A 22,296-nucleotide genomic window follows, 5' to 3' on the forward strand; every position below is an offset into this window, starting at 1 on the left:
GCTGTCCCCAGCTGGCAAAAAAGCACACCTGACCTTTCCTCCTCCCTACTGTTTCCAAGTGTGTACCATTAAACATGCCCCATTTGCCCTGACTGTGACTGTCTTGGTGCCACCTCTCGGCTGTGGGTGCTCTGGGTCAGAGACATGTGCCTGGAGCCAGCCCCTGTGCCGGCCACAGACACCCCGGTCCCTTCCCCTTCCCCGGGCACAGCTACAACCCAGTGGGTGTTGGCCCTCGGGCAGCTCCATCTCCCACAGGGCTCGGATGGGGCTTAGCGCAACACCTGCACCAGGAGCTCCATGAGATTAATGACATCAACAAGAATATCAGTATTCCAATATTGGCAGTGGAGCCGGCTGAGCCCCCCAGGGCGGGGAGCCGGGGGAATGGGCACCAGCTCCCTGCTGGGAGGGCGATGTGCTGCCCGATGCTGTGGTGATGGGCTCCGTGTGTGCGAGGATGGAGGGACATGGTTGAGGGATGCTCCAGGAGGTTGAGGCTGTTCCTCGCTCACCAGCGGTGTTGCCCTGGGGGTGAGACCACCAAAGTGGCAGGCGAGGTTGGGGTGTCTCGGATCTGGCTCACAAGAGCCCCAGGCATGGGCTGTTCTCTGTCCTGGGCATCCTGAAGGTTTTTCTTCCTGAGATCAGGGAGCACAGGGAAAGGAGGATGAAGCACCCTTTGGGCAGGATTTTCCCTTTCACTGGTGTCACAAGTGCTTGGGGACAGCATGGGAGGGAGACTGAGGTGAGCAGCTCTGGAGATGCTTGGTTGCCTCCAGTGCAATCAACAGGGCCATAAGGAAACAAGGCAGAAAGTGAAATAGTGATCTGATGGAAGTGCCCCTCAGCAAATGCTGGAGGGTATTTGCAGGAGACCAGGAAACTCATTGGCTATCAGAGGTCTCCCATGAGCTGCCAGACTGGTTTGGACAAGAGCAGGTAGCACCATGATGGAGCCAGCTCCTCTGCCACAGCAGTGGGTGAGCTGTGGACAGCCAGATACCCCATATCCCCTCACCCCTGCGAGGTCATCTCATGTCACTGAGCTGTGGCACTCTGCAACACCTCTCTCTCCTCAAAGTCTCAGCAAACCTTCTGAGAAGCTGCTCCAGGGAGGTCACCGTTGCTGCAGCCTCCCTTCCTTCAGCCTTTCTTCCTCCTTGTGCCCCTGCCATCCTGGCTGCTCCCCTCTGGGCTTTCAGCACTTGCTCCACAGTTCTCTTCACATCTTTCTGAGAGCGGTGACTCAAAATGGACATGTTCTTTCAACCACAGACATATCAACTCTCTAAATTATTCTGTAAAAGTTACAGATGAAGTCCTGGGAACACCAACCCTGAAAACGGGGGCTGCAGCAGCTCAGGGCACCCATGTCAGGACAGACAGTCGTGTGCTCCAAAGGTGACATTTTATTTTGCGCACATTGGCCATTAGCCAGGAATACCCCAAAGCCACCTCCGTATCCCACCTACTCAGCAGCTGACCAGGCCACTCTGTGGCCCTTCCCAAGCACAATACCTTGTGCTTGCCCTCTCTCACCCCCAGAGTGGCTGTCACCCATAAGAGAAGAGTGTCGGGTTGGGGTAGCACGGTTTCTTGACAAACCTAGATGAAACACTGTTTATCTCTTCATTTCCTAGGTGCTCTCTGATAACTTTTTCACTGCCTGCCCCCATGTTCCCAGCAGTCAGAAGTTGAGGTAAGAGGGCTGCAGTTTGCCAGCGCCTACACGCAAGACATGCCTCTGACATGGGATCTTGTTGGGAAAAAAACAAACCCAAAGCTAAATGATGCGGATGCAGGAAGAGCTGGGAAGCTGGACTGCAGGCAGGTCCACAGCTTCAAGGGGAGGGCATGCAGAGGCAGCCCCAGGCAGGGGTGACCCACAGCTCCTCTCCCTACAGGCAGGGCTGGGTGGCCCTTCCTGGCAGGGCTGCTGGGCTTCTTTCATTTTGCCAGCAGGAACAGCCTGGCACAGGCAGCCAAGCCCCTTATCTTGGTCAAGGGAATTAGTTTCTGTGGGAGATAACCAGACCACACTGTTACCACATCCCAGACCATGACTTGGTGTCAGCACTCACCTCACGAAGCCTGTGGGCTGCTGGTGGAGGAAGTCACCAGAGGACTTGCTCTACTGCAAATGTTGCTTTCACCCCCCACAAATCACCAGCCAGGCTCTCCCAGGAAGTAGGGATACACCAGCTTTGGTAAGTGGGGTGGGATTAGTGTTCCCATTGCTGTTTGGGAGCCCTAATAAAAGGGCAAGAAAAGCAGCAAAGCACAGAGAGCACCGGGTGGCATGAGGAGCACACCAGCAATGGACATGGTTGAGGTGGTCAGGGTGCTGGTCTGGGGCCAGAGGAGGAACTATGGAGACTTATTCCTTCAAGGCACAAATACGCTGCTTGAAAAGCCCCATTGAGGGGTGCCAGGACGCTGCTGAGCTGCACTGGAGCATCCTGCAACAGCTGCTTCCAGCTCAGCCCTGTGTTCAGGCTCACCCACCGCCCGGGCTGAAGCCAGCTCTGCCCCCAGCAAACCCCAGCAGCCCCCAGTAGCCCTGGGCAGCCCCCAGCAGGGCTGAGGCACCAGGGGGCAGCTGCAACGAGTGGGGACCTCAGCTACAGAGAGGTTTAGGGGTCTTGCATCATAAGGTAATTTGTAAGTCTTCGGAGTGATCCAAGTGTTAGAGCCAGTACAGAGGAGGCTCTCGGGCAGCAGTGATTTGAAACATTTCAGTCACTTTTAGTGATAAAAGTCTAACTTTCAGTTGCATGAATCAGGCCGTTTCCTAAAAGACATGCCCGGGTGAGAGCTGGCTGTGGAGTTAGTGCTTTGGCTGTGAATGCTTACAGCACGTGGAAGTTATCAAAGACACAAGGAAAACTAAGGCTTGGGCAGCCTTGGCCTCTGGTGTGGCTGGAGCCCTGCCTGCAGCCAGCAGCTTCCCAACAGCCACCGTGTCTCATCTGCACCTCAAGGAAGGCTGCAAAAGCCCATGCAGCTCATGCGAGACATGTTCTGGGGTTGCTGAAGTCAGCCACTGTTCAGGATGTCATGGAATTCCTGATCCTGACATCCACACGTTGTCTCTACGTCTTACACAAATAGTAAACCAGAATGATGTTTTCTGATCTTGGCATCTTGCTTTTGACTCTACAACCCTCTGAAAAATGCCCCATCATCCCAGGTTTCCTTCCGTGCATATCTTGGCCACAGTCCCTTGTGGCCTTCAGCAGCAAAGACACAGGGCTGCAGCTGAAGGCACAGGCTGGGGAAGGGGCTGTAGGTGCTGAGGAAGCCCCAGGCATGAGCTGGCAGGAGACCCGAGTGCCCAGCACACCCACAGCCATGCTTCATGGCCTTGGCACCATCGCTGGAGCCCAACCAGGAGAAATACCCAGAACTTTCAGTCCTTGCTCAGCACTAAGAACTTCCTCTCTCCAGCTGGGAGTCCTGGGAGACGGCAGCACGTCACGCCCTGTGCCCTCAGCACCTCTGGGTGGGTACCATGGGGTGACCACGTCTGTGAGACAAAGGGTTCCCAAAGCACAAACCCAGGCTCTGTGCAGTTTTGGGGCAACTGAGGACAAATCTGCCTGTCTCCACACTCAGCCCCCTCACAGGGACGGGCTTACAGCAGATGATGTGCAGGTGTTTAAGATGGTCATGCTCAGCCTTAAAGCCCAACTAAAATTAAGCCAGTGGCTGGGGAGGTGTTGAGTGGCTCAAGTCCCTGGCACACAAACAAGGCCAGAAGGGACCTGGACTTCAACCTGCACCTCACAAAGCCTTGTCTGAAGTGAGTGAGAGGTTCCAGTCGTGATGACAGCAAAAGCCAATCCCCCCAGCTGAAACAGGGCTGTGGCTGCATCTGCCTCGGGAGGTGTTTGGAGGCACCTTGCCCAGTTCAGTGGCTTGTGACGGGTGCGCTCAGCCCCTTGACCAAAACAACGCACTTTGGTTTGTGCTCCAGAGGAGGCAAAGGCTTGAGCTGAAGCCGGGCCAAGAGCTCTTCTAGTTTCAATCTGTTCTCTGAAAACCCACAAAGGGTTTTCAAAGCGGGCATCAATGCATGAGCCTGGGACACCGATCATGCGATTAATGCATGAACAGCAGGTGGCTCTTCCAGCCTCATTTATCAAGGAACAAAGAAAGTTGTGGGTACAAGGAGCCCCATGCGTACCTTTCCCACCGCCTGTACTTTGGCAGGAGCTGGGACACACGGAGTGGGGTGACAGCGGGTACTGTCCCTCCACCAAGGAGGGCACCTCCAGGTCCATGCACAGGGGCAGGAGGAGGCCGGGCTGTGCAGACACTCCTTCCCCACGGCCCCGGGGATTCGGAGGGTCACAGGGCTGGGCACGCACCAGGGTCCATGGCACCATCACAGGGAAGCTGTGCCACTTCCCTGGGGTGTCCTCAGGACCAAACCTTGGGCTTAGAGCGAGCCGGGGCACTGCCCTAATGCACACTTTTAGCCCAGGAGCTGCCGTTTGGGTTTGGGAAAGCTGGCAGCAATATCCAACTCACCCGCAACAAAAATAAACCCAGAGGTGAAATTTTTATCATCGCCAGAGTGTATTCCAGCGTGTAAAAGAGTCTGTTGGCCCAAGACTTGAGGAGCCGCCCTCCCCATGCCAGGGAGCACCAGGGACTCCATGGCTTGCACTGGGCAGGGGACGGGTGTCAGGGACTGTCCCCTGAAGCCCTGTCAGCTGGCAGAGGGCCCAGCGGGATTTCACCCAGGGGGATGCTCCCGGAAGGAGTTTTCCATGGCTGCATCGCCCCGGCCACAGGCTGGTGTGCTGGAACCGCACACTGCTGGGGTGCCAGGAAGTTTTGTTGGAGGATTTGGTGGCACTGGGCACAGTGGGCGACTCCTTGGCATGAGGAGCGAGTCCTGGGAAGGGATATGGCTAGTCCTGGCTGCCAGGTGACCCCCACCACCCCTGGCCACGCAGGCAGCCCCACACCCCAAGTACCACAGTTTGGCAACATCCCCAAAGGCCCCCAGGATTCTGCCTTACCTGGGAGGAGCAGAGCTGGGAAACACCACCACTGGTTCTTCCCCAAGGCAGCTGCAAAATGCTGGAAAAGCTGCTTGTGGGCGAGTTCGGTGGCACGCGGGTGGATGTGGCATCGTCCCCCCGCGTGGAGCACCCCGCCCCGGTGACAGGGCTGTTTGCTTGGCGGGTGCTGATGGTCCAGGCAAGCCCCGCTGGGGCTCGGCAGCAGGAAACGGCCCCGTTCCTCTGCGAAGCGCTGCAGCGAGGCTGAAGGATGCGCTCATTTGTTTGACCTTGTTTTTATTTTGGTTTGGATTGCCCCTTCTTTGGTTTAATTAGCCGGGTGGCTGGGGAGCTGTGGGAGAGTCCAAAGGCACTGATCAGTCCCCAGGGCAACTCAGTGCCTGTCCCCTCCTGACTCAGAGGCTTTGCTGCTCCTCCTGCTCCTCTCCGCCTTCACTGACGCTGTCCTCCACCCTCTGCGGCTCCGGTTCTTCATGCCCATCAGCAGACACTGGCTGTCCCCTGACACTACCCGGGCCTCGATACCCTGTTCCCATTGCCCCTTACCCCAGCCCTCACCCTCCCCAGACCCACTCCAAGGGCTCTGTGGCTGCTGGTGATGAAACATCTGTGGCCTGTGCAGAGAGCAATTGGGCATGTTGTGGGCACAACCACGGCACAGGGACACCGAAAGCAGGGATGAAGTCACACTGGTGTGAGGTGGAAGTGTGTAACAAGCAGCTGGCCACCCTCCTCCCAGGTGATGTGTCCTTGGTTTGCCATAGCTTGGCCCCTGTGAGCAAACGGCTGGCTCCAAGTGGACAGACCAGAAGAGCATCTGGGGACATTATGGCTGCACTTTGGTGTGTCACAAAGCCCTGGCAAACCACATCACAAGGTGAAGAAGGAGCGGAGCAGTTCCTGTAAGGCAGGTCCCAGCGCCGGGGCCCAGCACCACCTAAGAGTGTGCAAGGACCGAGCAATATGAGTGCTCCCATCCTGTACTTCCAGCACCGGACCTTGACACCAGCCCAAGACAGCCCATCTAGAGTCACTAAGGACATCGAGCCAGGGCTGGAGCCAGGTGCCACCCGAACAGACCAGTGGGGAGCAGCTCACACCACACATCGGGAACCAACCCCCAGTATGGCCCAGTCTGGGCTAAATCTGGGTCAGCTTATGGATCCTGCTTCATCAGACCGCTGGTTCTCCCACCACCACAACAGCCGGGAGGAGCCAGCAGTAGTGTGAAGGGACAACCACCGTCACCTACAGGAAACTTCCTCCCAGTGCCCAGCCGCTTGCTAGGGAGAAAAGGAGCAGCCAGAGGTTTCACTGCCACCAGAGCATCTCACAGGGGGCATCAGACCCACAAACACGTTCCAGGGCGGCAGCAGCTGTGGCGTTTCTGGCTGGCAGTGGCGTGGGGTGTACGAGGACATTTACAGCAACCAACCAACCTCCGTGTGATTCCCACTCCCTGGGCGTACAAATGCTTTCTAGGGAAAAAGAATTTTATAAATAAAACTAATCCTTCCGTGCATTTTTTATTTAAAATAAAATAACCAGCATATCAAACAGTGCTTGCAGGGCAGGATACTTTAAGACTAACACCAAAAGCTGAGTGAACTGAAATAAGGTTGCGGCACAAAAGGATCTTCGAAAGAAATGCAGTGCTACACAACGCAGCCACGTGCTTAATGACAGCCCCTTCCTCTCGCAGAACCGGACCTGTGCAACCTGCCACCCACCACTCTGTACAGAAATAACGATGGGGAAAAGCCCGATGGCCGTCACTATGAGTCCAGGTCCCCCCGGTGAGGCAGGCACGTCCCCAGTCGGGGCGAGGGCGGCGATCGGAGCCCGCTCCCTCGCCATCAGTTCACCCGGCAGGCTCGGATCATGAGCAGCTGGAGGAGGATGAAGACGGGTGACATGATGAGCCCGTACCAGAGCTCCCGGGTGTGTTCCACCAGCTTCTGGCACAGCAGCATCTCGAAGACAAACTTGAGGCTGAGGATGGTGAGGATCCAGAAGAGGCGCAGCACGGCCAGCCGCTTCTCCCCGTCCTGGAAGAGCCGCACCGACACGATGGTGGTGAAGTAGGTGCTGAGGCCGTCGGCGGCGAAGAAGGGGATGAAGACGACCCACCAAGAGAGGGCCGAGGCCTGGCCGTCCACCTTCAGGACGAGGAGCACGGAGAAGACGAGCAGCGCCAGGCCGTGCAGGAAGATCTCGAAGGTGGCGAAGCCCAACCACTGCACCAGCTCCCGCAGGGAGAACAGCATCGTCCCGGCAGCCGCGGGGACATGGGCGCTGCCGCGGGGGGGGGGGGGGGGGACAGCGGGTACCCCCGGCGCCTCAGCCCGCGGCGGGGCTCCTCGGCGGCGCAGTATGATGACGTCAGAGAGGTGTCGCCAGCTGGTGACGGAAGCGGAAGCGGCGGGATGGGGAAGGGGCACGGTGAGGGCACGGTGGGACCTGCGGTGAGGCCGGGGGTTCGGGGCTGGAGTCGGAGGCTCGGTGCCGGCGCTTAGGCTGGAGCCCGGAGCCAGGGCTTAAGCCGGAGCCGGGAGCCGGGGGCTGGGGACTGGGGCTGGGTCTTACACCAGAGTCGGGGGCCAGGGCTTAGGCCGGAGCTGGGGGCCGGGGCTCGGGGCCGGAGCCGGGGACTGAGGACTGGGGACTGGGGACTGGGGCTGGGTCTTACACCAGCCAGGGGCTAGGGCTTAGGCTGGGGCTGGGGCTGGGTCTTACACCAGTCAGGGGCCAGGGCTTAGGCTGGAGCTGGGGGCCAGGGCTCCCAGCTTCGGCCACTGGCCCCTCATCTTCTAGTGATTTTACTCTGGTTTTATCTATTTGCAGATGGTGGAACGGAAGCTCCTCATTCTTTTCGGCAGCCAAACTGGGACGGCTCAAGACACAGCCGAGAGAATTGGCAGAGAAGCCAAGCGACGGCATTTCCAGTGCAGGGTGGAGGCGCTTGACAGCTATGAGGTGGTGAGTCGGGAGCCAGAGGGGGGCTCCAGGCACTTCTGGCCTTGCGCTGTCTCCACCGACCCCATTTCTGGTGCTCAGGCATCCTTCACCTTCCCTGTGACCTGCTGTATTTCACCAGACCCTGGTTCTCTGCCCTCCCTGAGAGCAGCTTGTGCTTAACACAGCTAAAACCATGTGAAAACTGAGGAGTGACTCTTGGGATAGAGTCCTGTCCTGGTTTTGTGTGGGGCAGAGTTAATTTTCATTCTAGTGGTTGCTGTGGTATGGAAGGAATGTCAATAATTCATATTGTTTTCGTTGTTGGTAGGTGATGTTTATACTAGTCAAGGACTTTTTTCAGCTTCCCATGGAAGCTGAGAAGGAGCGTAGACAGAGCGATGGAATGGCCAATGGAATATTCTGTACCGTAGACATCGTGCTTGGTATATAAATGGGCTTAGCGGGGGGGGCAGGTACTCATGGTCACTGCTCGGGAAGGTGCCAATTTCACTATCTCACCATCTGGTGAGAGTGACTTGTGTCATTATTGTTGTTGTTGTTTTCCTTTTCTGTTTTATTAAACTGCCTTTATCTCAACCCACAAGGTTTTTTGTTTGGTTTTTTCCCCCCCCCCCCCTCTTCTCCCGGACCTTCTTCAGGGGGGTAAAAAAGGGGGGTGAGCAAGCAGCTGTGTGGTTCTAGTCACCAGCTGGGGTTAAACCACGACAAGTCCGCGTTAGGTGACAGATGCGCAGCCGTACCCTGCAAGGTGAGGAGCACCAAGCAGCCGATGCTGCAGGCAGCGCATAGGCAGCAGATGCTGCTGCAGTGCCTGTAGAGGAGATTGTGCCATGCCGGCCTGCGGGTTTTATTCTGTGCATGATCTGTCCGTGAACTCAATGTCATGTGAGCAACTGTGTCAGGACAGACGACCTGAGTGCTCCTTTCCCTGTCTGTGCCCACAGGCCAACCTCATCAATGAGCTGCTGGTGGTATTTGTGTGTGCAACCACCGGCCAGGGTGACCCACCTGACAACATGAAGGTAGGACGTGCTCCTGTCCGTGTTGGAGGAGGGCAGGAGGGTCCTGGTGGGTGCGCGAGGGGGGAACTAGGGACAGGCAGGCAGGGAAGGCTTCCTTGGCAGCAGCGTGACTCCACAGCCCTGTCCTTCGTAGATGTTCTGGCGGTTTCTGTTCCGGAAGAACCTGCCACCTGGTTCCCTCTGCCAGCTGGACTACGCCGTGCTGGGCCTCGGTGACTCCTCCTATCCCAAGTAAGCAGCTCTGAGGCTCCTTGCCTGCCTGAGGCAGCAGCTCCTCACAGCTCCAGCTGCAGGCGAGACCAGAGGGGCTGGAGAATGGAGGGGGTAAGGGGAGACAGAGCCTGACTCTAGAGCAGCAGCTCAGACGAACTGTAATTGCCACCAGCCTTAAAAATCCTTGTCCTAACAGTCCCTCCTCACACTCAGGAATTGGGCTTCTGCCCGTTTTTTTCCTCCTTGCCTGTTCAAGCAGATGCTTTGCTGCAGTGTGTCAGACATTGTTTTTCAGTCAGTTATTATAGCCATTCAGTTCTCTGTCTGAATTGGAGGAAAGCCTGTGCCACAGTAATTTCAGTGGACCAAGCCAACAGGCGGCATGAAACAGAGTTTTAGGTGGCAGCCAGACCCGTTGGTCCCAGTTCTCTCCCAAGAGATTGTTCCCATGTGCTGGAAAGAATTGTAGTGGGAGGGATGGGAGCGTGTCTGAGCTCCGTGCGGTGGTGAGGGGCTAGAGGGAAAGAAGTGTTTCTCTGCCAGGAGAACAAGGTGCCCTGAAGGGAAGCTTGACCTCCCCGAGTGCTTTCTGGGAAGCTGGGCACAGCCTGTGTCCCAGCAAGTGGCAGCCAGCTGCTTCTCTGAGTTGTCCCAGGAGGGAGGCACAGGCTGGGCAGGGCATGGGGCCAGGTCGTGTGTGCTGGCTCTGTCTGGACCTGCCTCTGTGCTGCTCCAGCCTGGCTGTGGCAGCCTGTGCTGGCTCCTGTAGCCAGCGCTTGCTGTCCTGGAGCAGCCCTGCCCTCTGCAGCTGCAGTTATTCTCTGCTCAGGTTTAATTTTGTTGCGAAGAAGCTGCACAAACGGGTGCTACAGCTTGGGGGCAACCCTCTACTGCCAGTGGCGTTGGGAGACGACCAGCATGATTTGGGGTAAGAGCCCAGTGGAGGGGTTTGGGGGGGAGCCCCGGAGTGCACTACAGTTTTGCCCTTGGGCTGATGGCAGGGCTGTGTATGCTTTACCCCAGCCCTGGGGACAGCAGCCTGTCCAGCAGCAACCACCATGGGTCTGCTCCTGTGCCCCAGATGTGACCGGCAGCCTCCTGCTGCTCTCTGTGAACATGCTCGTAACTCTTCTGTGCCAGCACCTGGGTCACTTGCTTCTCCAGGGTGTCCCACAACCCCCAGTGTATGCCACCGTCTCCTGGCTCTGCCCCAGTCGTGTTCCGCTCAGGGGATGGCTGTGTCACACAGCCCGTGTACCTGCGTGTGTTACAGCAGCCTGAGTGTGTGGCTCGGGGGGTTGGTGACTGCCGCTGACTGGGCTCGGGGGGTTGGTTGTTCCGTTCAGCCGTCAGTAGTTGTGCCCTGGAGGGCAGGTGAGTGCTAAGAGTGGCCGAGACATGTTTCCGCACCTGAAGCTGGAAGGGAACGACTGCCTGCACCATGGAGGGGGAGCTGAGGTGGATTTCCAGGGGCGGCTCAGCGTTGTCTGGGTGCACGGTAGCAGTGCTGGAGCATGGGGGGGATGATGCAGGAGTCACAGCTTTGCTGCAGCCTGAATCTTCCCCCTTCCAGGCCAGATGCAGTGATTGATCCATGGCTCGTGGCCTTATGGGACAAGATCCTCGCCTTGTATCCTCTCCCTCCTGGCCTTGAGATCATCAGTCCAGATGTATGGTGAGTGCAGAGGGTAGGCAGGGACTGCTGGAGCTGGCGCTGTGAGATGCCATGCTTCCTTGGCAGTTCTCCAGGTTGGAGCTATGCCCTGCTTTGACCAGGAAGCCTCCCCACACAGCTTCTGTATCCCTTGGACTTTGGTCACAGGTGGCCCATCTCTCTCTAGATGGGGTGTCCCCTTGTCCTCTGGGTGTGCATGTCAGCTGCCCTGGCAGGGTTCTGCCGCTCTTGTTGTCCTGATGTCCCTCTTCTCTTGGCAGACCTGCCAAGCTTGTGTGCCAAGCCAGCCTCCCTCTGCCTGCTCTGCAGCCTTTGGGATCTCCTTCTCCTGGCAGCCCACGTTGTATTCCCTTACCACAGGCCAGCTCTAGGGGACAGGGACAACAGGTCGTGGATACGGAGGGAGACTTCAGCCCCCTCCATGCCTCAAGCATCTAACACTACAGCAGCAGAGGAGCTGTGACATGAAGGTAACCACGCTGCATTTCTCTTCTCCCCACAGCCTGCCCCCAAAATACACCCTGCACTACCTGGATGAGGACTCCCTGCACCCCGATGGTGGCCCACTCCAGCTGACAGCGCCCAGGGCTGTGGCCTCTGAGCTGCATCCCTTCGCTGCCCGGATGGTGTCCAATCAGCGGGTCACAGCAGAATCCCATTTCCAGGATGTCCGGCTCATTGAATTTGATGTCACGGGCTCAGGGATCACGTAAGCATTTTCCTGACTCCCCTGAGCCTTGCTGTGCGGAATCGCATGTCCCGTATCCTGCCTTCCTCTTCCACTCCCCTTATTCTGTGATATCTGAGGTGGCAGCCTCATGGATGTGGTCCTTGCTGCGCTGTCCCCCTCCATGACAAAGGCAGGGGTACGTGGCAGTGTGGGTCCTGCCTGTGGACCAGCCTTCTTTGCCTTAGAGAGCACAACATTAGTGACATTGGAAACATGGCTGCGCTGTGGGCTCTCCTGTGGTGCAGGGGCTGGTGGGGATAGTGGTGCTGTGCCCCTGGGCCTGCCCTGTGGTTGCGCTCAGCAGGCCCTGCTGCATCCGCAGGTTCAGTGCAGGAGACGTGGTGATGATCCAGCCCCAGAACTGCCCCGAAGACGTGCAGCAGTTCTGCCAGCTCCTGCGCCTGGATCCAGACAGATGCTTTGTGCTGAAGCCCACAGAGCCTGGTAGGTCCTGGCCGCTGTTCTTTTCCCTCCCTGCCAGGACCAGGCAGCTCCCTGAGCTCTGGCCTAGCCTGGAGCTCTGCTTTTCCTTTGCTGTAGACCTGGGAGCTGGGAGTGGCTGATGGATACAGGACCTCAGCCTGTCTCACAGTGTGGGGGCTCTTTTTCCCTCCCAGCGCTCTGCACATCTGGATCCCACATTAGGGCCGGTGCCAGTGGGAGGAACCCAGCAGAGTCCAGTCTGTACCCATGTCTTTGCGGCCCTCAGCCCAGAGCGTGGAGGATCCTGCAGCCCCCAGCCCAGCCCAAGACCCCAGTGGGGTTGTTCACGCCACTGCCCCATCCTGGGGGGTGCCAGAGCTGTGGGGGCAGCAGGCAGGTGGTGCTCAGGTGTCCTGCCCTGGTGCTGGCACTGAGCTCTCCTGCTCCTTGGCCTTGCAGGTACGTCCCTCCCTGACCTCTTGCCGCAGCCCTGCACTATCCGGTACCTGGTCACCCGCTACCTGGACATCTCCTGTGTGCCACGGCGCTCCTTCTTCGAGCTCTTGTCCTACTTCTCTACAAACGAGCTGGAGCGGGAGAAGCTGCAGGAGTTCAGCTCTGCACAGGGCCAGGAAGAGCTGTACAGCTACTGCAACCGGCCCCGCAGGACCACTCTGGAGGTAGGGCTGGGGGAGCATGGCAAACCTGCTCTGTGAGGGCTGTGCCACAGCATAAAGCACCCAGGCAGATGATGAGCCATAACTTCTTGGCTGGGGAATTTCATCTACTTCACACACTTTCTGCGGTGTCCTTGGGTTTCCTCTGGTGGTTAAGACCTGCTCCAAATGCTTTCAGTTCTCTGTGGTGGCCCCTGTGCTGCGGTCTGGGGCTGAGGGGAGGGAGGTGGGATGGGGCAGTTGGTGCCTTTGGGTAAGGCCAATGTGGCACAGTCTGTGCCACCCTGAGAAGCAGGCAGGCTGCCCTCTGGGGTGCCCTAGGCCTCACCCTCCCTTGGCTCTGCAGGCCCTCTGGGATTTCCCTCACACCACGTGTGCCGTTCCACCCGACTACTTGCTGGACCTCATCCCTCGCATCAGACCCCGCGCCTTCTCCATTGCCTCCTCCATGCTGGTGAGAGCTCAGCCCTTTCGGCCTCGTGTCAGGCTATGAGCGGAAGGTCAGGCAGGGCCAGGGCTGACTGTTGGTGCCGTGCATGCCACAGATGTTCAGGCTGTGCTCCCGGACCCTCTGAGCACCCACAGCACACCCGAACCCCTGCTCTGCTGTGAGCACATGGCGAGCTGACATGCTGGATGCCAGCCTTCGTATTAGGGCACTTGCCCTCCTGCAGCCCTGTAAGTGCTGGGGCTGACGCAGAGCACTGCAGATGTCTGGTGTCCTTGTCATGGGGAGCAGTGGGCTGCGGGGACTCGGAGCTTCACTGGGTGTTGTGGCCGTTGGACGGGGGAGTGCTGCTTCCTGCTGCTGCCGGGAGGTGGCAGTGGGACCTGGGCCGGGTGGCTTGACAGATGTCAGCCCATGCACGGGTGGTGTTTGCCCTCCATGGGGACCTCAAGGGTTGGACAGTCTCTGTCACTGTTGCCAGCTGTGCAGAGCATTCCCACAACTGTGCTTCTCTGGAAAAAACCGCTTTCCCCATTGGAAAGATTTTGGGCAAGGGTATGCTCCTTTCTATGTCCGAGTGGCTGTTTCAGGCTGGGAGAAGTGTTGCAGACACCCTGGCAGGAGCTGGGCACAGGCTTTGTCCCTGGAGGAGGCACTGGACTCTTCCTGCAGAGCTGTGCTGGGTGTCTTCTAATTTCTCATGGCTCTTGTCTGGACACAGGCTCACCCTAACCGGATCCAGATCCTCATGGCAGTAGTGCGGTACAAGACACGGCTCAGCAAACCCCGCCGTGGTCTCTGCTCTACCTGGTTGGCTTCTCTCAACCCAGAGCAAGGTAATTGCTTGGACTCTGTGAGAACCCCATGTGCTTGCCACAGCACACAGAGCTGATGCCATGGGACCACAGTGGAGCTGTGTATGTCCTGGCCACGCGCTGGAGCTGCTTGGACCCTGGGTGGAGCACTACCACCGTGGGGAGTGGGGAGCTGAAGCACACTGGCTTGGCAGGATGGGCTGAACTCAGAGTAGTCAACTTTCCTCGCTGCTCGCATCCTCTTCAGAGCATGGTGTGCTCCTTCAGCTTGCCCTGAGCACCCTGAGCTCCTGGTTTTCTCCCAGCTGCTCAACAGTCCTGCTTCCAGCACCAACATGCCTTGCTGACCACTCCTGGTGTCCTGTAGCTGGTAGTGCTCTGATAGCTGGAAACCTCCAGCACCATAGCTCCAGCTCTGGGAAGAACTGTCTTTCCTTTGAGCACATCCATCCTGTCCTGTGAAGCCTGTGCATTGCTGCTCATCTGCTCTAACCACAAAACCCCTCTGTCTGAGTCCCCAAAGAAATGTGACAAGTTCACAGGGTCTCGCTGCTGCAGGATGGTAGAGAATTGCTCTGTGTGACTCCAGAGCAAGATTGTGTCTTCTCTGAGTACCCAGATTGGGATCTGCTCACCTCCATCACTGACTTCCCTAGCACCCGCTGTCCCACGACCCATGTGTTGTGGGGCTCTTGCCTTGCTCTGGGGTTCACTCGGGTGCTTGCAGAGACCATGCTGAGATGGCTGAAGTGCTTTTCATACATACATAGTGTCCCTGTGGCAGCAGGGGTGCCTTGGTGCCGGGGTTGTGGTAAGCCAGGTGCTGTCCATATCTTTGGAGCATCCCGGAGGAGCTGGATGCCTGGCTGGCCCTCTGCGGGGTGTGACCGGCGCAGTGGTGGTGGGGTGATGCCAGTCTGTTTGTTTTGCAGGTGATGTTAGGGTGCCTCTTTGGGTGAAGAAAGGAGGAATGAAGTTCCCAGCTGACCCTGACACCCCCGTGATCATGATTGGCCCTGGCACAGGGGTGGCACCTTTCCGAGCAGCGATACAGGAACGGGTGGCACAAGGACACAGAGGTGAGAGATGGTCCTGGACGGGACATGGGGTGCCCCTTGCTGTAGGCAGGTCTGCATTCAGCTGGAGGGACTTGGGGCTCCTGAGGGTTTGGACAGGCCCAGGCTTTGCTGTGTGTGAGTGGGAGCAAGCTGGGCTGTGGGACAGGTGAGGACCAGAGCCCGGTGTGTGCAACCTGCATGGTTATGCACAGGCTGCGCTGCAAGGCTGCTCCCTGGGTCAGGGCAGGGCTCTGCAGAGGCTCTTTCTTGACTCTCAGTGAGTGGAGGTGGGTTGTTGAACCTGTCTTCTGCTGCATAAGGAGTTGTGCCTCTGCCCTTGACCCATCCTCATTCCCCTGGCTCAGCTGTGGGTCTCAGCAGGAAGCTGAGGCTGGTCGAGGTATCCCCCTGCCCTGGAGCCCTGGAGGGCTCTTCTTGCCCTACCTGCCCCGCCCCCTGCTTTCGCAGCCCACAGGGGCCTCTGGTTTGCCACAAGCCACCTGGCTTAATGGTCACGTGGTTCCTGAGTCCTCCTGGCTCTTCCAGGTCAGGGCTGTCAGCCAGGCTTGGCAAAGAGGTGACAACCTTAGAGGCACCGATGGTCCCCAGCATTCACAGGACGTTTGGTCCACCCAGCACAGCCCTTCTGGTCTGCTCTCTGCAGGGAACTGCTTGTTCTTCGGCTGCCGCCAGAAATCCAAGGACTTCTATTGCCAGGCAGAGTGGGAAGAGCTGGTGACAAAGGGCTTCCTGACACTCTTCACGGCCTTCTCCAGGGACCAGGTTAGTTCCCAGTGGAGGAGGGTGGATACAGAAGCATCTCGGGCAGCACTGATGAGACTCTGCCAGTGTTTCTGGCCCCTGTACCTGTTGTCATGGCCTGGGAGGGCCTGGTGGGGAGGCACAGTGGTCAGCTTGCTCCCCCACACCACCTCGATGCTGGCCAGGATCCCCAACAGCACTGCAGTGCCGCTGCCCAGCCAGGACGTGTCTGCCTCAGGTGCTTGGACAGGGCTGGCCTCAGATAAGGCGTTAGCCAGCTTTGTTTGGCCGGACCGCATGAGTGATAAAAGGCTCCCAAGCCTCTTGGGGCGAGGGAGTCATCAGGCAATAACCTTTCTTGGTTGGGTGCCACCCTCCCCACTGTGTCCCTCTGATCACTGGCTGAAGCTGAGGAGCTTGGCCTCTGTGCCAGCTCTTCCTGACCCTCAGCCTGCACGGTGGAAGCTCTCTGGAGGTAAGAGCACCCCCACAACTCAGTCCCTCACTTTGCTCCCTTATTTCCCAGGCAGTGTCTTTGGTGGGCAGCTCTCAGCCCCTCTCTGGGCTGCAGGGCTTTTTATGTGGCCAGAGAGGTTCCGTGAGCTGGGACTCTGTTTCAGTGCCTTCCCCTGTCCCTTGATGGCACCGAAAGCTCAGCCTGCCTTTGAAATAGAGAGATTGGGTATTTCTAGGTAGCTCAGCTGCCCCAGTCCTTTTCTCCTGGCAGTGTGCATGCATTGACATGAAGCCAGCATCTTTTATCCAGTCACTTGTAAGGCATGAGTTGAATGCCTCTGTGAAGGCTTTCCAAGTCTTTGATGAACAGGAGCAGCGCTGCAGAGGTTTATTGGATGACCAGCCTGCCTTTTTTCTGGTGGCTCACACAGCAGAAGGGGGACCTGCCGCTTCTCAGACCTGGAGAGCGGCCCCAGAGCCTCCTCCTGCCCTCGCAGACTCTGGAGGGACGGGACTTGCTTCAGGGTGTGCCTCCCGGTCTCTTCTCTGCCTGCTTTGTGGGGTGAAGCAGTTTATCCTAAGGGTCTTCTGCCACCAAGTCCTTGCAGTGCCACAACAGGGAGGCGAGTGGGAGCGCAGCCAGGTGGGATGTGCCACATTGGGCCATTGTACCTGTGGCTCTAGGAGGTACCACAGCCGTTAACTCATCATAAAGTTTGTTTTCAAAGAGTCTGCAGAAGCTGGGATGTTCCACAGCTGAGCAGGATTTCCCTCTTTGCTCTGTAAGGTCCCCTTTGCAGTGACCTTCTGTCACATCACGTCTGCCCCGTGGTGCAGACTGATCCCAGCCTAATGCGCCTGTCGCTAATTCTCAGCAGGATGCCCCTGGGTTTAGCTGAGACGTCGTGACCCACGTTTGTCACTTGGGGTGCTCTGGTTTCTAGGTAGCTGCAGGTCCTTAAACGACCTGCTCGGAGCCCTAACCTCATCCGCAGAGCCTCTGTCAGCACTTAGCTGATTAATGTTAATGATGCTGATGCTGAACCTGAGCAACCAGCTGGCTGTGTTGGTGCCTGCGAAGGGCTTGCTCACCTCCTGCGTGGCCGGCAGCCAGGCTGGGGCAGTGGAGCTGTGCCCGGGGGTGACCTGACTCTCCAGTGGACAACCAGTGGAGCTTCATGGGACCTGCTACTGTGCAGTGACCAGCTCTCGTGACAGCCGGGGCTGAGGGCTCTTCCCACGCACACCTCCAAACTGCGGCGTGCAGGGAGCCTGAGATGCAGCGAGAGCCTTGCTGCCTTTGGGAGGATGGGAGAGAGGAGGACGTGGGGCGGAGGCTGTGCCCGCGGCTCAGCTCAGCGCTGTGCAGAGCCCGGCGTGGTGGAACACGCGGCAGAGGGCCTGGCCTCCATCACACTGTCACCTTTGTCACAGAGGAGGAGCTGTCTGGGCCCGCAGTGAATTCAGGCACGTTGGCAATGGTGTTCCTCTTGGGCAGGAGCCAGAGCCGTAGGCAGTGAAGTCTTGTGGATTAACCCTTTGGGGACTCTTCTCGGTTGGGCTGTGCTGTGAAAAAGCCAGCTGTATCGAGTCCCTGGTGGGACCAAGGCTGTCTCTCCAAGCTTCCTGCCCTTCTAAACTTTTTCTGGCCTCTAGCAGGTGACAGGGCTGGGAACAGCAGGCAAGGGTGTGGGGAAGGGTCTCTGCCCTGCGGGAGCCCTGGCACGGGTGTCACTGAGCCTCCTCTGCCCATGCTGGGAGAGCAGAGAGCAGGGGGGAAACACTCACGGGGACTCCTCACCTCATGACCCTGGCTGTTCACCAGAGCTGGAGCAGGATTTGGGGGCGCGTTCCCTACTGAAGCTCCTGCTGCTGCACCCATCTCCTTCCAGCCCATCCCAGGGCACTGACACGAGGTGTGGGGATCCCCTTCTCTGTAGAGTTGATCCAACTGCTTCTCCCAGTGCCCCCTGCTCTGGGGAGGGCTGCGCTGCCCCAGACTCTTGCAAAGACCTCCTGAGAATGGTTCCCAGGTTCCGGGCACGCGGCTGGGCCACTGCCTGGGCTGGCGGGCTCAGCGCTGTGTTTCCCTGCAGGAGGAGAAGGTTTATGTTCAGCACCGCATCCGGGAGAACCGAAGGCTGGTGTGGGAGCTGCTGAGCAGCGGGAGCGCTCACATCTACCTGGCTGGGTGAGTGAGAGGTCTCTGCACTAGGACTGGGGGAGTGGGGCTGCACGTCACGCCATATCGCATCAAGGCATCTGCATTCCCTCAGCTCAGCCTCCAGAGGAGCACACCCTGCACCCTGGCAGATCTCTGGGGGCTGCACTGACCACCACAGAAGGACCTGCTCGTTCCTTCTCTCTGTACGTCCTGCTCCACAAGCCCTGGGCTGAGAGGGCTGTTTCTCACCTACCCTGCCCTCAGGTGAGCAGGGGCAGAGCTGGCACTGTGGTGAAGGTGCTCCAGCCGACCCCATGTGCCCAGCTGTCCGACTGCCAGTGCCTGTGACCAGCATCACCTGAAAGCGGGCAAGCTGGCCTCTGACCCATGGCAAATGCATACGTGCGAGAGCCCTGGCCTCTCTTCACACCCATTGGGGCTTGGTGAAACCAGAGAAAAAGGATTATGCGATTTCTGTGGCTGCTCGGATGGGCAGGAGGCTTTTAAAGCGCAATATAGGAGCACTCCACTGGTGCTGAGGCTCATGAAAAATAGCTTTTGGGACCCTTGGCACATTCTGGCTGCTCTTCACACCCAAAACTGCCTTCCCAGGGCAGGGATGAGCCACATTGCACCGTAGCCTGCCTCCACTGACAGCACAAGGTGGTTGTTTGCCTTAGGCTGACAGGAAATCTCAAACCATTGGCCAAAAGTGGGGTCTGGCCTTTGGAGGCAGAACATCTGCAGCTCCGTTCATGGCTCTGTGGCTGCTTTCCTGGGCAAAGCCCTTAACCTGTCTGCCCTTGTCGCTGCCTGTATGGCAGGGAGGAGGCTGCTCACCCGCTGCCCAGGGCAAGCATTGTGAAATGCTTTTGGGCTCCTGGAGCTGGTGAGAGGCTGGCAATAGTGTGTCGTGCACCCCATGACCTGGAAAGCGCTGTACAAACCTGTGCCGTGCTGTTGACATGAGCAGCAATTGCAGGAGGCTCTTTCCTGCCTGTCCTGCACGAGAGCAGGAACTTCCCCACTGTCTTGGAGGGCAAGACTGGCCTCGCCGCATTCCTGGGAGAAGGAGATTTTTGTTTACGGTCCAGGAAGCAGAGGCCAGGCCGCCCACCGCCTTGTTCATTGCTGCACCAGCGCTGCCGCCCGGCCTGGTGTGCCTCGCTGCATCGCGGGGCTTTCTGGGGCACTTACCCCAAACTGATGATTCCTACCCACAGATCTGGGGTTTAGGTTTGGTTTCCTCCATCAAACTGCAGTTGGGACTTGGGGTTGTGCCTCCATCCACAGCCCAAATGCTGAGACCGTTGGGCAGCTGTTGGGTGACCACTGGGCATGGTGTCCTGGTGGCTCTGTCCTTTCCTCCTTCCATCCTCTTTGCTACTTTCTGGTGCTGATGGAGACACCCTGGGGGCTGCCAAAACAGGATCAGTGTCTTGGAAAGAGCAAGGCTTGCACAGCTCTCCCCATTGCAGGAGTTTGGGTTGGCCGTGAGGATGGTGTTTTGGACATGGGGATTGCTCCAAGACCCATCTTGCTGGGGTCTTTGTCTCTGGCACGGGGTGGCCCTCAGTCCTGATCAGGCAGGTGGGGTCCGAGCGCCTCAGCCTCCTTGTACAAGTGGCAACTGTCCTGTCTGCAGTGGACACTTGCCCACCCCTCCTGAACAGCCCACACCATGTGTAAAGACACCGGGGCTCACAGTGTCCTCCCTGGCCCGCAGTGGGGAAGCCAAATGGGAAGGTGCAGGTGATATAGCCTCAAAATGGCCCTTTTTTTTCCCCCTAAAAATTGTATTCACAGTTTCAGCCATGCTGGGAGAAAGATGGGGGAAGCGAATCTGAGGCTACGCGTTCCTGAGAAGCAGCTCTGGGCCATGTCTGGCTTTCTGGGCCCTTGCTGGCTGGGGCAGGCTCTGGGGAGCCAGGGCTGTATCTCCTCTCTGATTGTGCCCAGCTTATCTCACCCAGGCCCATAAGGGTTGAAAATGTCTTTCTTTTTCTGCAAAAAATAGATATCTGACATGTTTTCCATCACAAGCACAGCTACATTATCTTGCACTTGCATATCAGTGCCTGACTCAGAAACGATATGACTCTTCCAAAAAAAGAAGACCTCCTTTCTGTGTATTTTGGGATGTTAATCAGCTTCAAACGCAAGTCAGAATTCTGCCTTGTTCTTGGGAAACAGCAAGGACGTTGCAGATGCTCGTGCCAATTGGAGCAGCCTGGGAGATTTTTTATTAGTTGGTTTTTTGGGTTTGGTTTTTTTTTTTTTTTTTGTTGCACAGTCAGTTCATCAAATGAAACTCTCTCCAGGAAAAAAGTCTGAATTTCTTATTTCCCATAAGAAATAATCGTGCTTGGAAGTGTTGAATCCTGTTTGGGTAATTTCTACACAGGCGCTCGTGTTTTCTTCACCATTTCTCTTATTTTGAGGTTTGAACTGGCTTTGGTCACAAATGTCGCCACCAAAACAATCATTTCAGGTTTCTTGAAAGGAGACAGCAGAGGGACGGAAGCGGCTGCTCCTTCACAGCAGTGGCCTTACCCAGCCCAGGATCAGACATGTTTTCCATCGAATGTTTCCCCTGAGATGAAAGGACAGTTTCCTGCCCTCCTGCCGATAAATTATGACTCGTGCGTGTTCCCTGTGTCCCTCTAATGAGGGTGATGGGAAATGGAGCAATACAGGGGCTGGAGTTAAGGCTACTGAGCTGTGATGCTCCTTCGCCGGGGACTGGGTACTGAGGCCAGGTCTTTGCCTGGAAATGCCAGCGCTGGGAAGCCCTGCGTGGCTAACGGCGCTGCTCTCTAGGGAGTGGTACGAGCTGCTTCTCCAAGCCTGTCATTTATCCTGCGCCAGGCAGGCTGTGGTGCAGGGTGAGTCAGGTTCCCACTGCCCCGGTGCAGCCGCAGCCCACGCCGTGTGCCAGGAGTGGGGAGCTTGGCCACAGGGACCAGTGCTTGGCCGATGGGCTGCCTTGCCAGAGCTCTGGGGCTGCAGGTAGGCCCTGGTCTTCTGCCTCGCCCTCCATCGCTCTGCCTGCTCTCTCCTTCAGGAATGCCAAGCAGATGCCAGCGGCGGTGGCTGAAGCCCTGCAGTCGGTGTTGCAGCTGGAAGGTGGCCTGTCACCCCCCGAAGCAGAGGAGCATTTAAGAGATCTGGAACGGTCTCAGCGCTTCCAGTCTGAAACCTGGTCATAAGCCTGGCTCCCTGCTCCCCCTTCCCCACGAACTCTGCCTGAATAAAGGAGCCAGCAAAATGATCCACTTCTGGCATCATCCTTGGGCTGAGATTACCCCAGCCAGGTGAGGGGCCTGGCAAAGGGGATGGGTTTACTCAGCCAGCGCTTCCCTGATGGCATCAGGATCATGGATGGGCAGGGGGAGCCCATCTCCTGGGGAGGTGGATTTGATGTGGGGAAAGCCTGGCTCCCCATGCCCACGCTGTGCCGGCGTGGAGGCAAGAAGTCTGAGGTGGGATACTGCTGGCTGGCTCTTGCATGGGACCGAGCTGCCGTCCCATGTGCTCCAGCTCCTGGGGTCCCCATGCTGGGTGAGCATCACCCACGGGCATTGCTAGAGCTATGGCGTTGGCAACGGCTGTTGTTTGTGGTAGGGCCGAGAGGAAGTGAGCTGTTGCACTGGAGTCTCTCCACCCTGGCATTAGTCAGTGGCAGCAGCTCTTGCTTCAGGAGGCTGCCTTGACGGACCTGTTCCCCCTGTCTCCAGTGGCTGAGGCCAGCGGGGATGGGCGCAGGAGGAAGGAAGCTTCGATCCCTCTGTCTCTGCTGCCCATTCATCTTCCTGAACGGGCGTCATGCCCAGGTCTG

The 22,296-nt window shown here is 57.8% G+C and overlaps 2 protein-coding genes across 4 annotated transcripts; one reads left to right on the plus strand and one right to left on the minus strand.

Moving 5' to 3' along the window:
• Window positions 1–1,373: 1,373 nt before the first annotated feature.
• On the plus strand, window positions 1,374–21,732 carry NDOR1 (NADPH dependent diflavin oxidoreductase 1). 3 transcript variants are annotated; one of them, XM_074160997.1, is made up of 15 exons: window positions 1,374–1,388; window positions 7,896–8,015; window positions 8,960–9,037; window positions 9,171–9,268; window positions 10,080–10,178; window positions 10,824–10,925; window positions 11,428–11,634; window positions 11,978–12,099; window positions 12,538–12,758; window positions 13,102–13,209; window positions 13,925–14,039; window positions 14,951–15,097; window positions 15,741–15,859; window positions 18,391–18,485; window positions 21,523–21,732. In XM_074160997.1, the coding sequence occupies exons 1-15, from the start codon at window positions 1,374–1,376 to the stop codon at window positions 21,665–21,667; spliced, it is 1,791 nt and encodes a 596-aa protein (XP_074017098.1). In that variant the 3' UTR covers window positions 21,668–21,732. The 3 variants fall into 3 exon arrangements, with proteins under 3 accessions (XP_074017098.1, XP_074017096.1, XP_074017097.1); XM_074160995.1 differs by lacking the exon at window positions 1,374–1,388 and adding an exon at window positions 7,413–7,478 and having other exon boundaries at window positions 7,881–8,015; XM_074160996.1 differs by lacking the exon at window positions 1,374–1,388 and adding an exon at window positions 7,463–7,501 and having other exon boundaries at window positions 7,881–8,015.
• TMEM203 (transmembrane protein 203) lies at window positions 6,893–7,303 on the minus strand. The gene has a single exon (XM_074160998.1). The coding sequence runs from the start codon at window positions 7,301–7,303 to the stop codon at window positions 6,893–6,895; it is 411 nt and encodes a 136-aa protein (XP_074017099.1).
• Window positions 21,733–22,296: the final 564 nt, after the last annotated feature.

The sequence above is a fragment of the Numenius arquata genome, chromosome 19 (assembly GCF_964106895.1).
Source record: "Numenius arquata chromosome 19, bNumArq3.hap1.1, whole genome shotgun sequence".
Lineage (NCBI taxonomy): Eukaryota > Metazoa > Chordata > Aves > Charadriiformes > Scolopacidae > Numenius > Numenius arquata.

Bases quoted from the DNA above. Each gene is read 5' to 3' on its own strand.
- NDOR1 (XM_074160995.1), top strand. From the start codon at position 7,413: ATGACGTCAGAGAGGTGTCGCCAGCTGGTGACGGAAGCGGAAGCGGCG. The intron at 12,100-12,537 runs GTAGGTCCTGGC...TTGGCCTTGCAG, and splicing joins GCTGAAGCCCACAGAGCCTG to GTACGTCCCTCCCTGACCTC. The intron at 15,098-15,740 runs GTGAGAGATGGT...TGCTCTCTGCAG, and splicing joins GGTGGCACAAGGACACAGAG to GGAACTGCTTGTTCTTCGGC.
- TMEM203 (XM_074160998.1), bottom strand. From the start codon at position 7,303: ATGCTGTTCTCCCTGCGGGAGCTGGTGCAGTGGTTGGGCTTCGCCACC.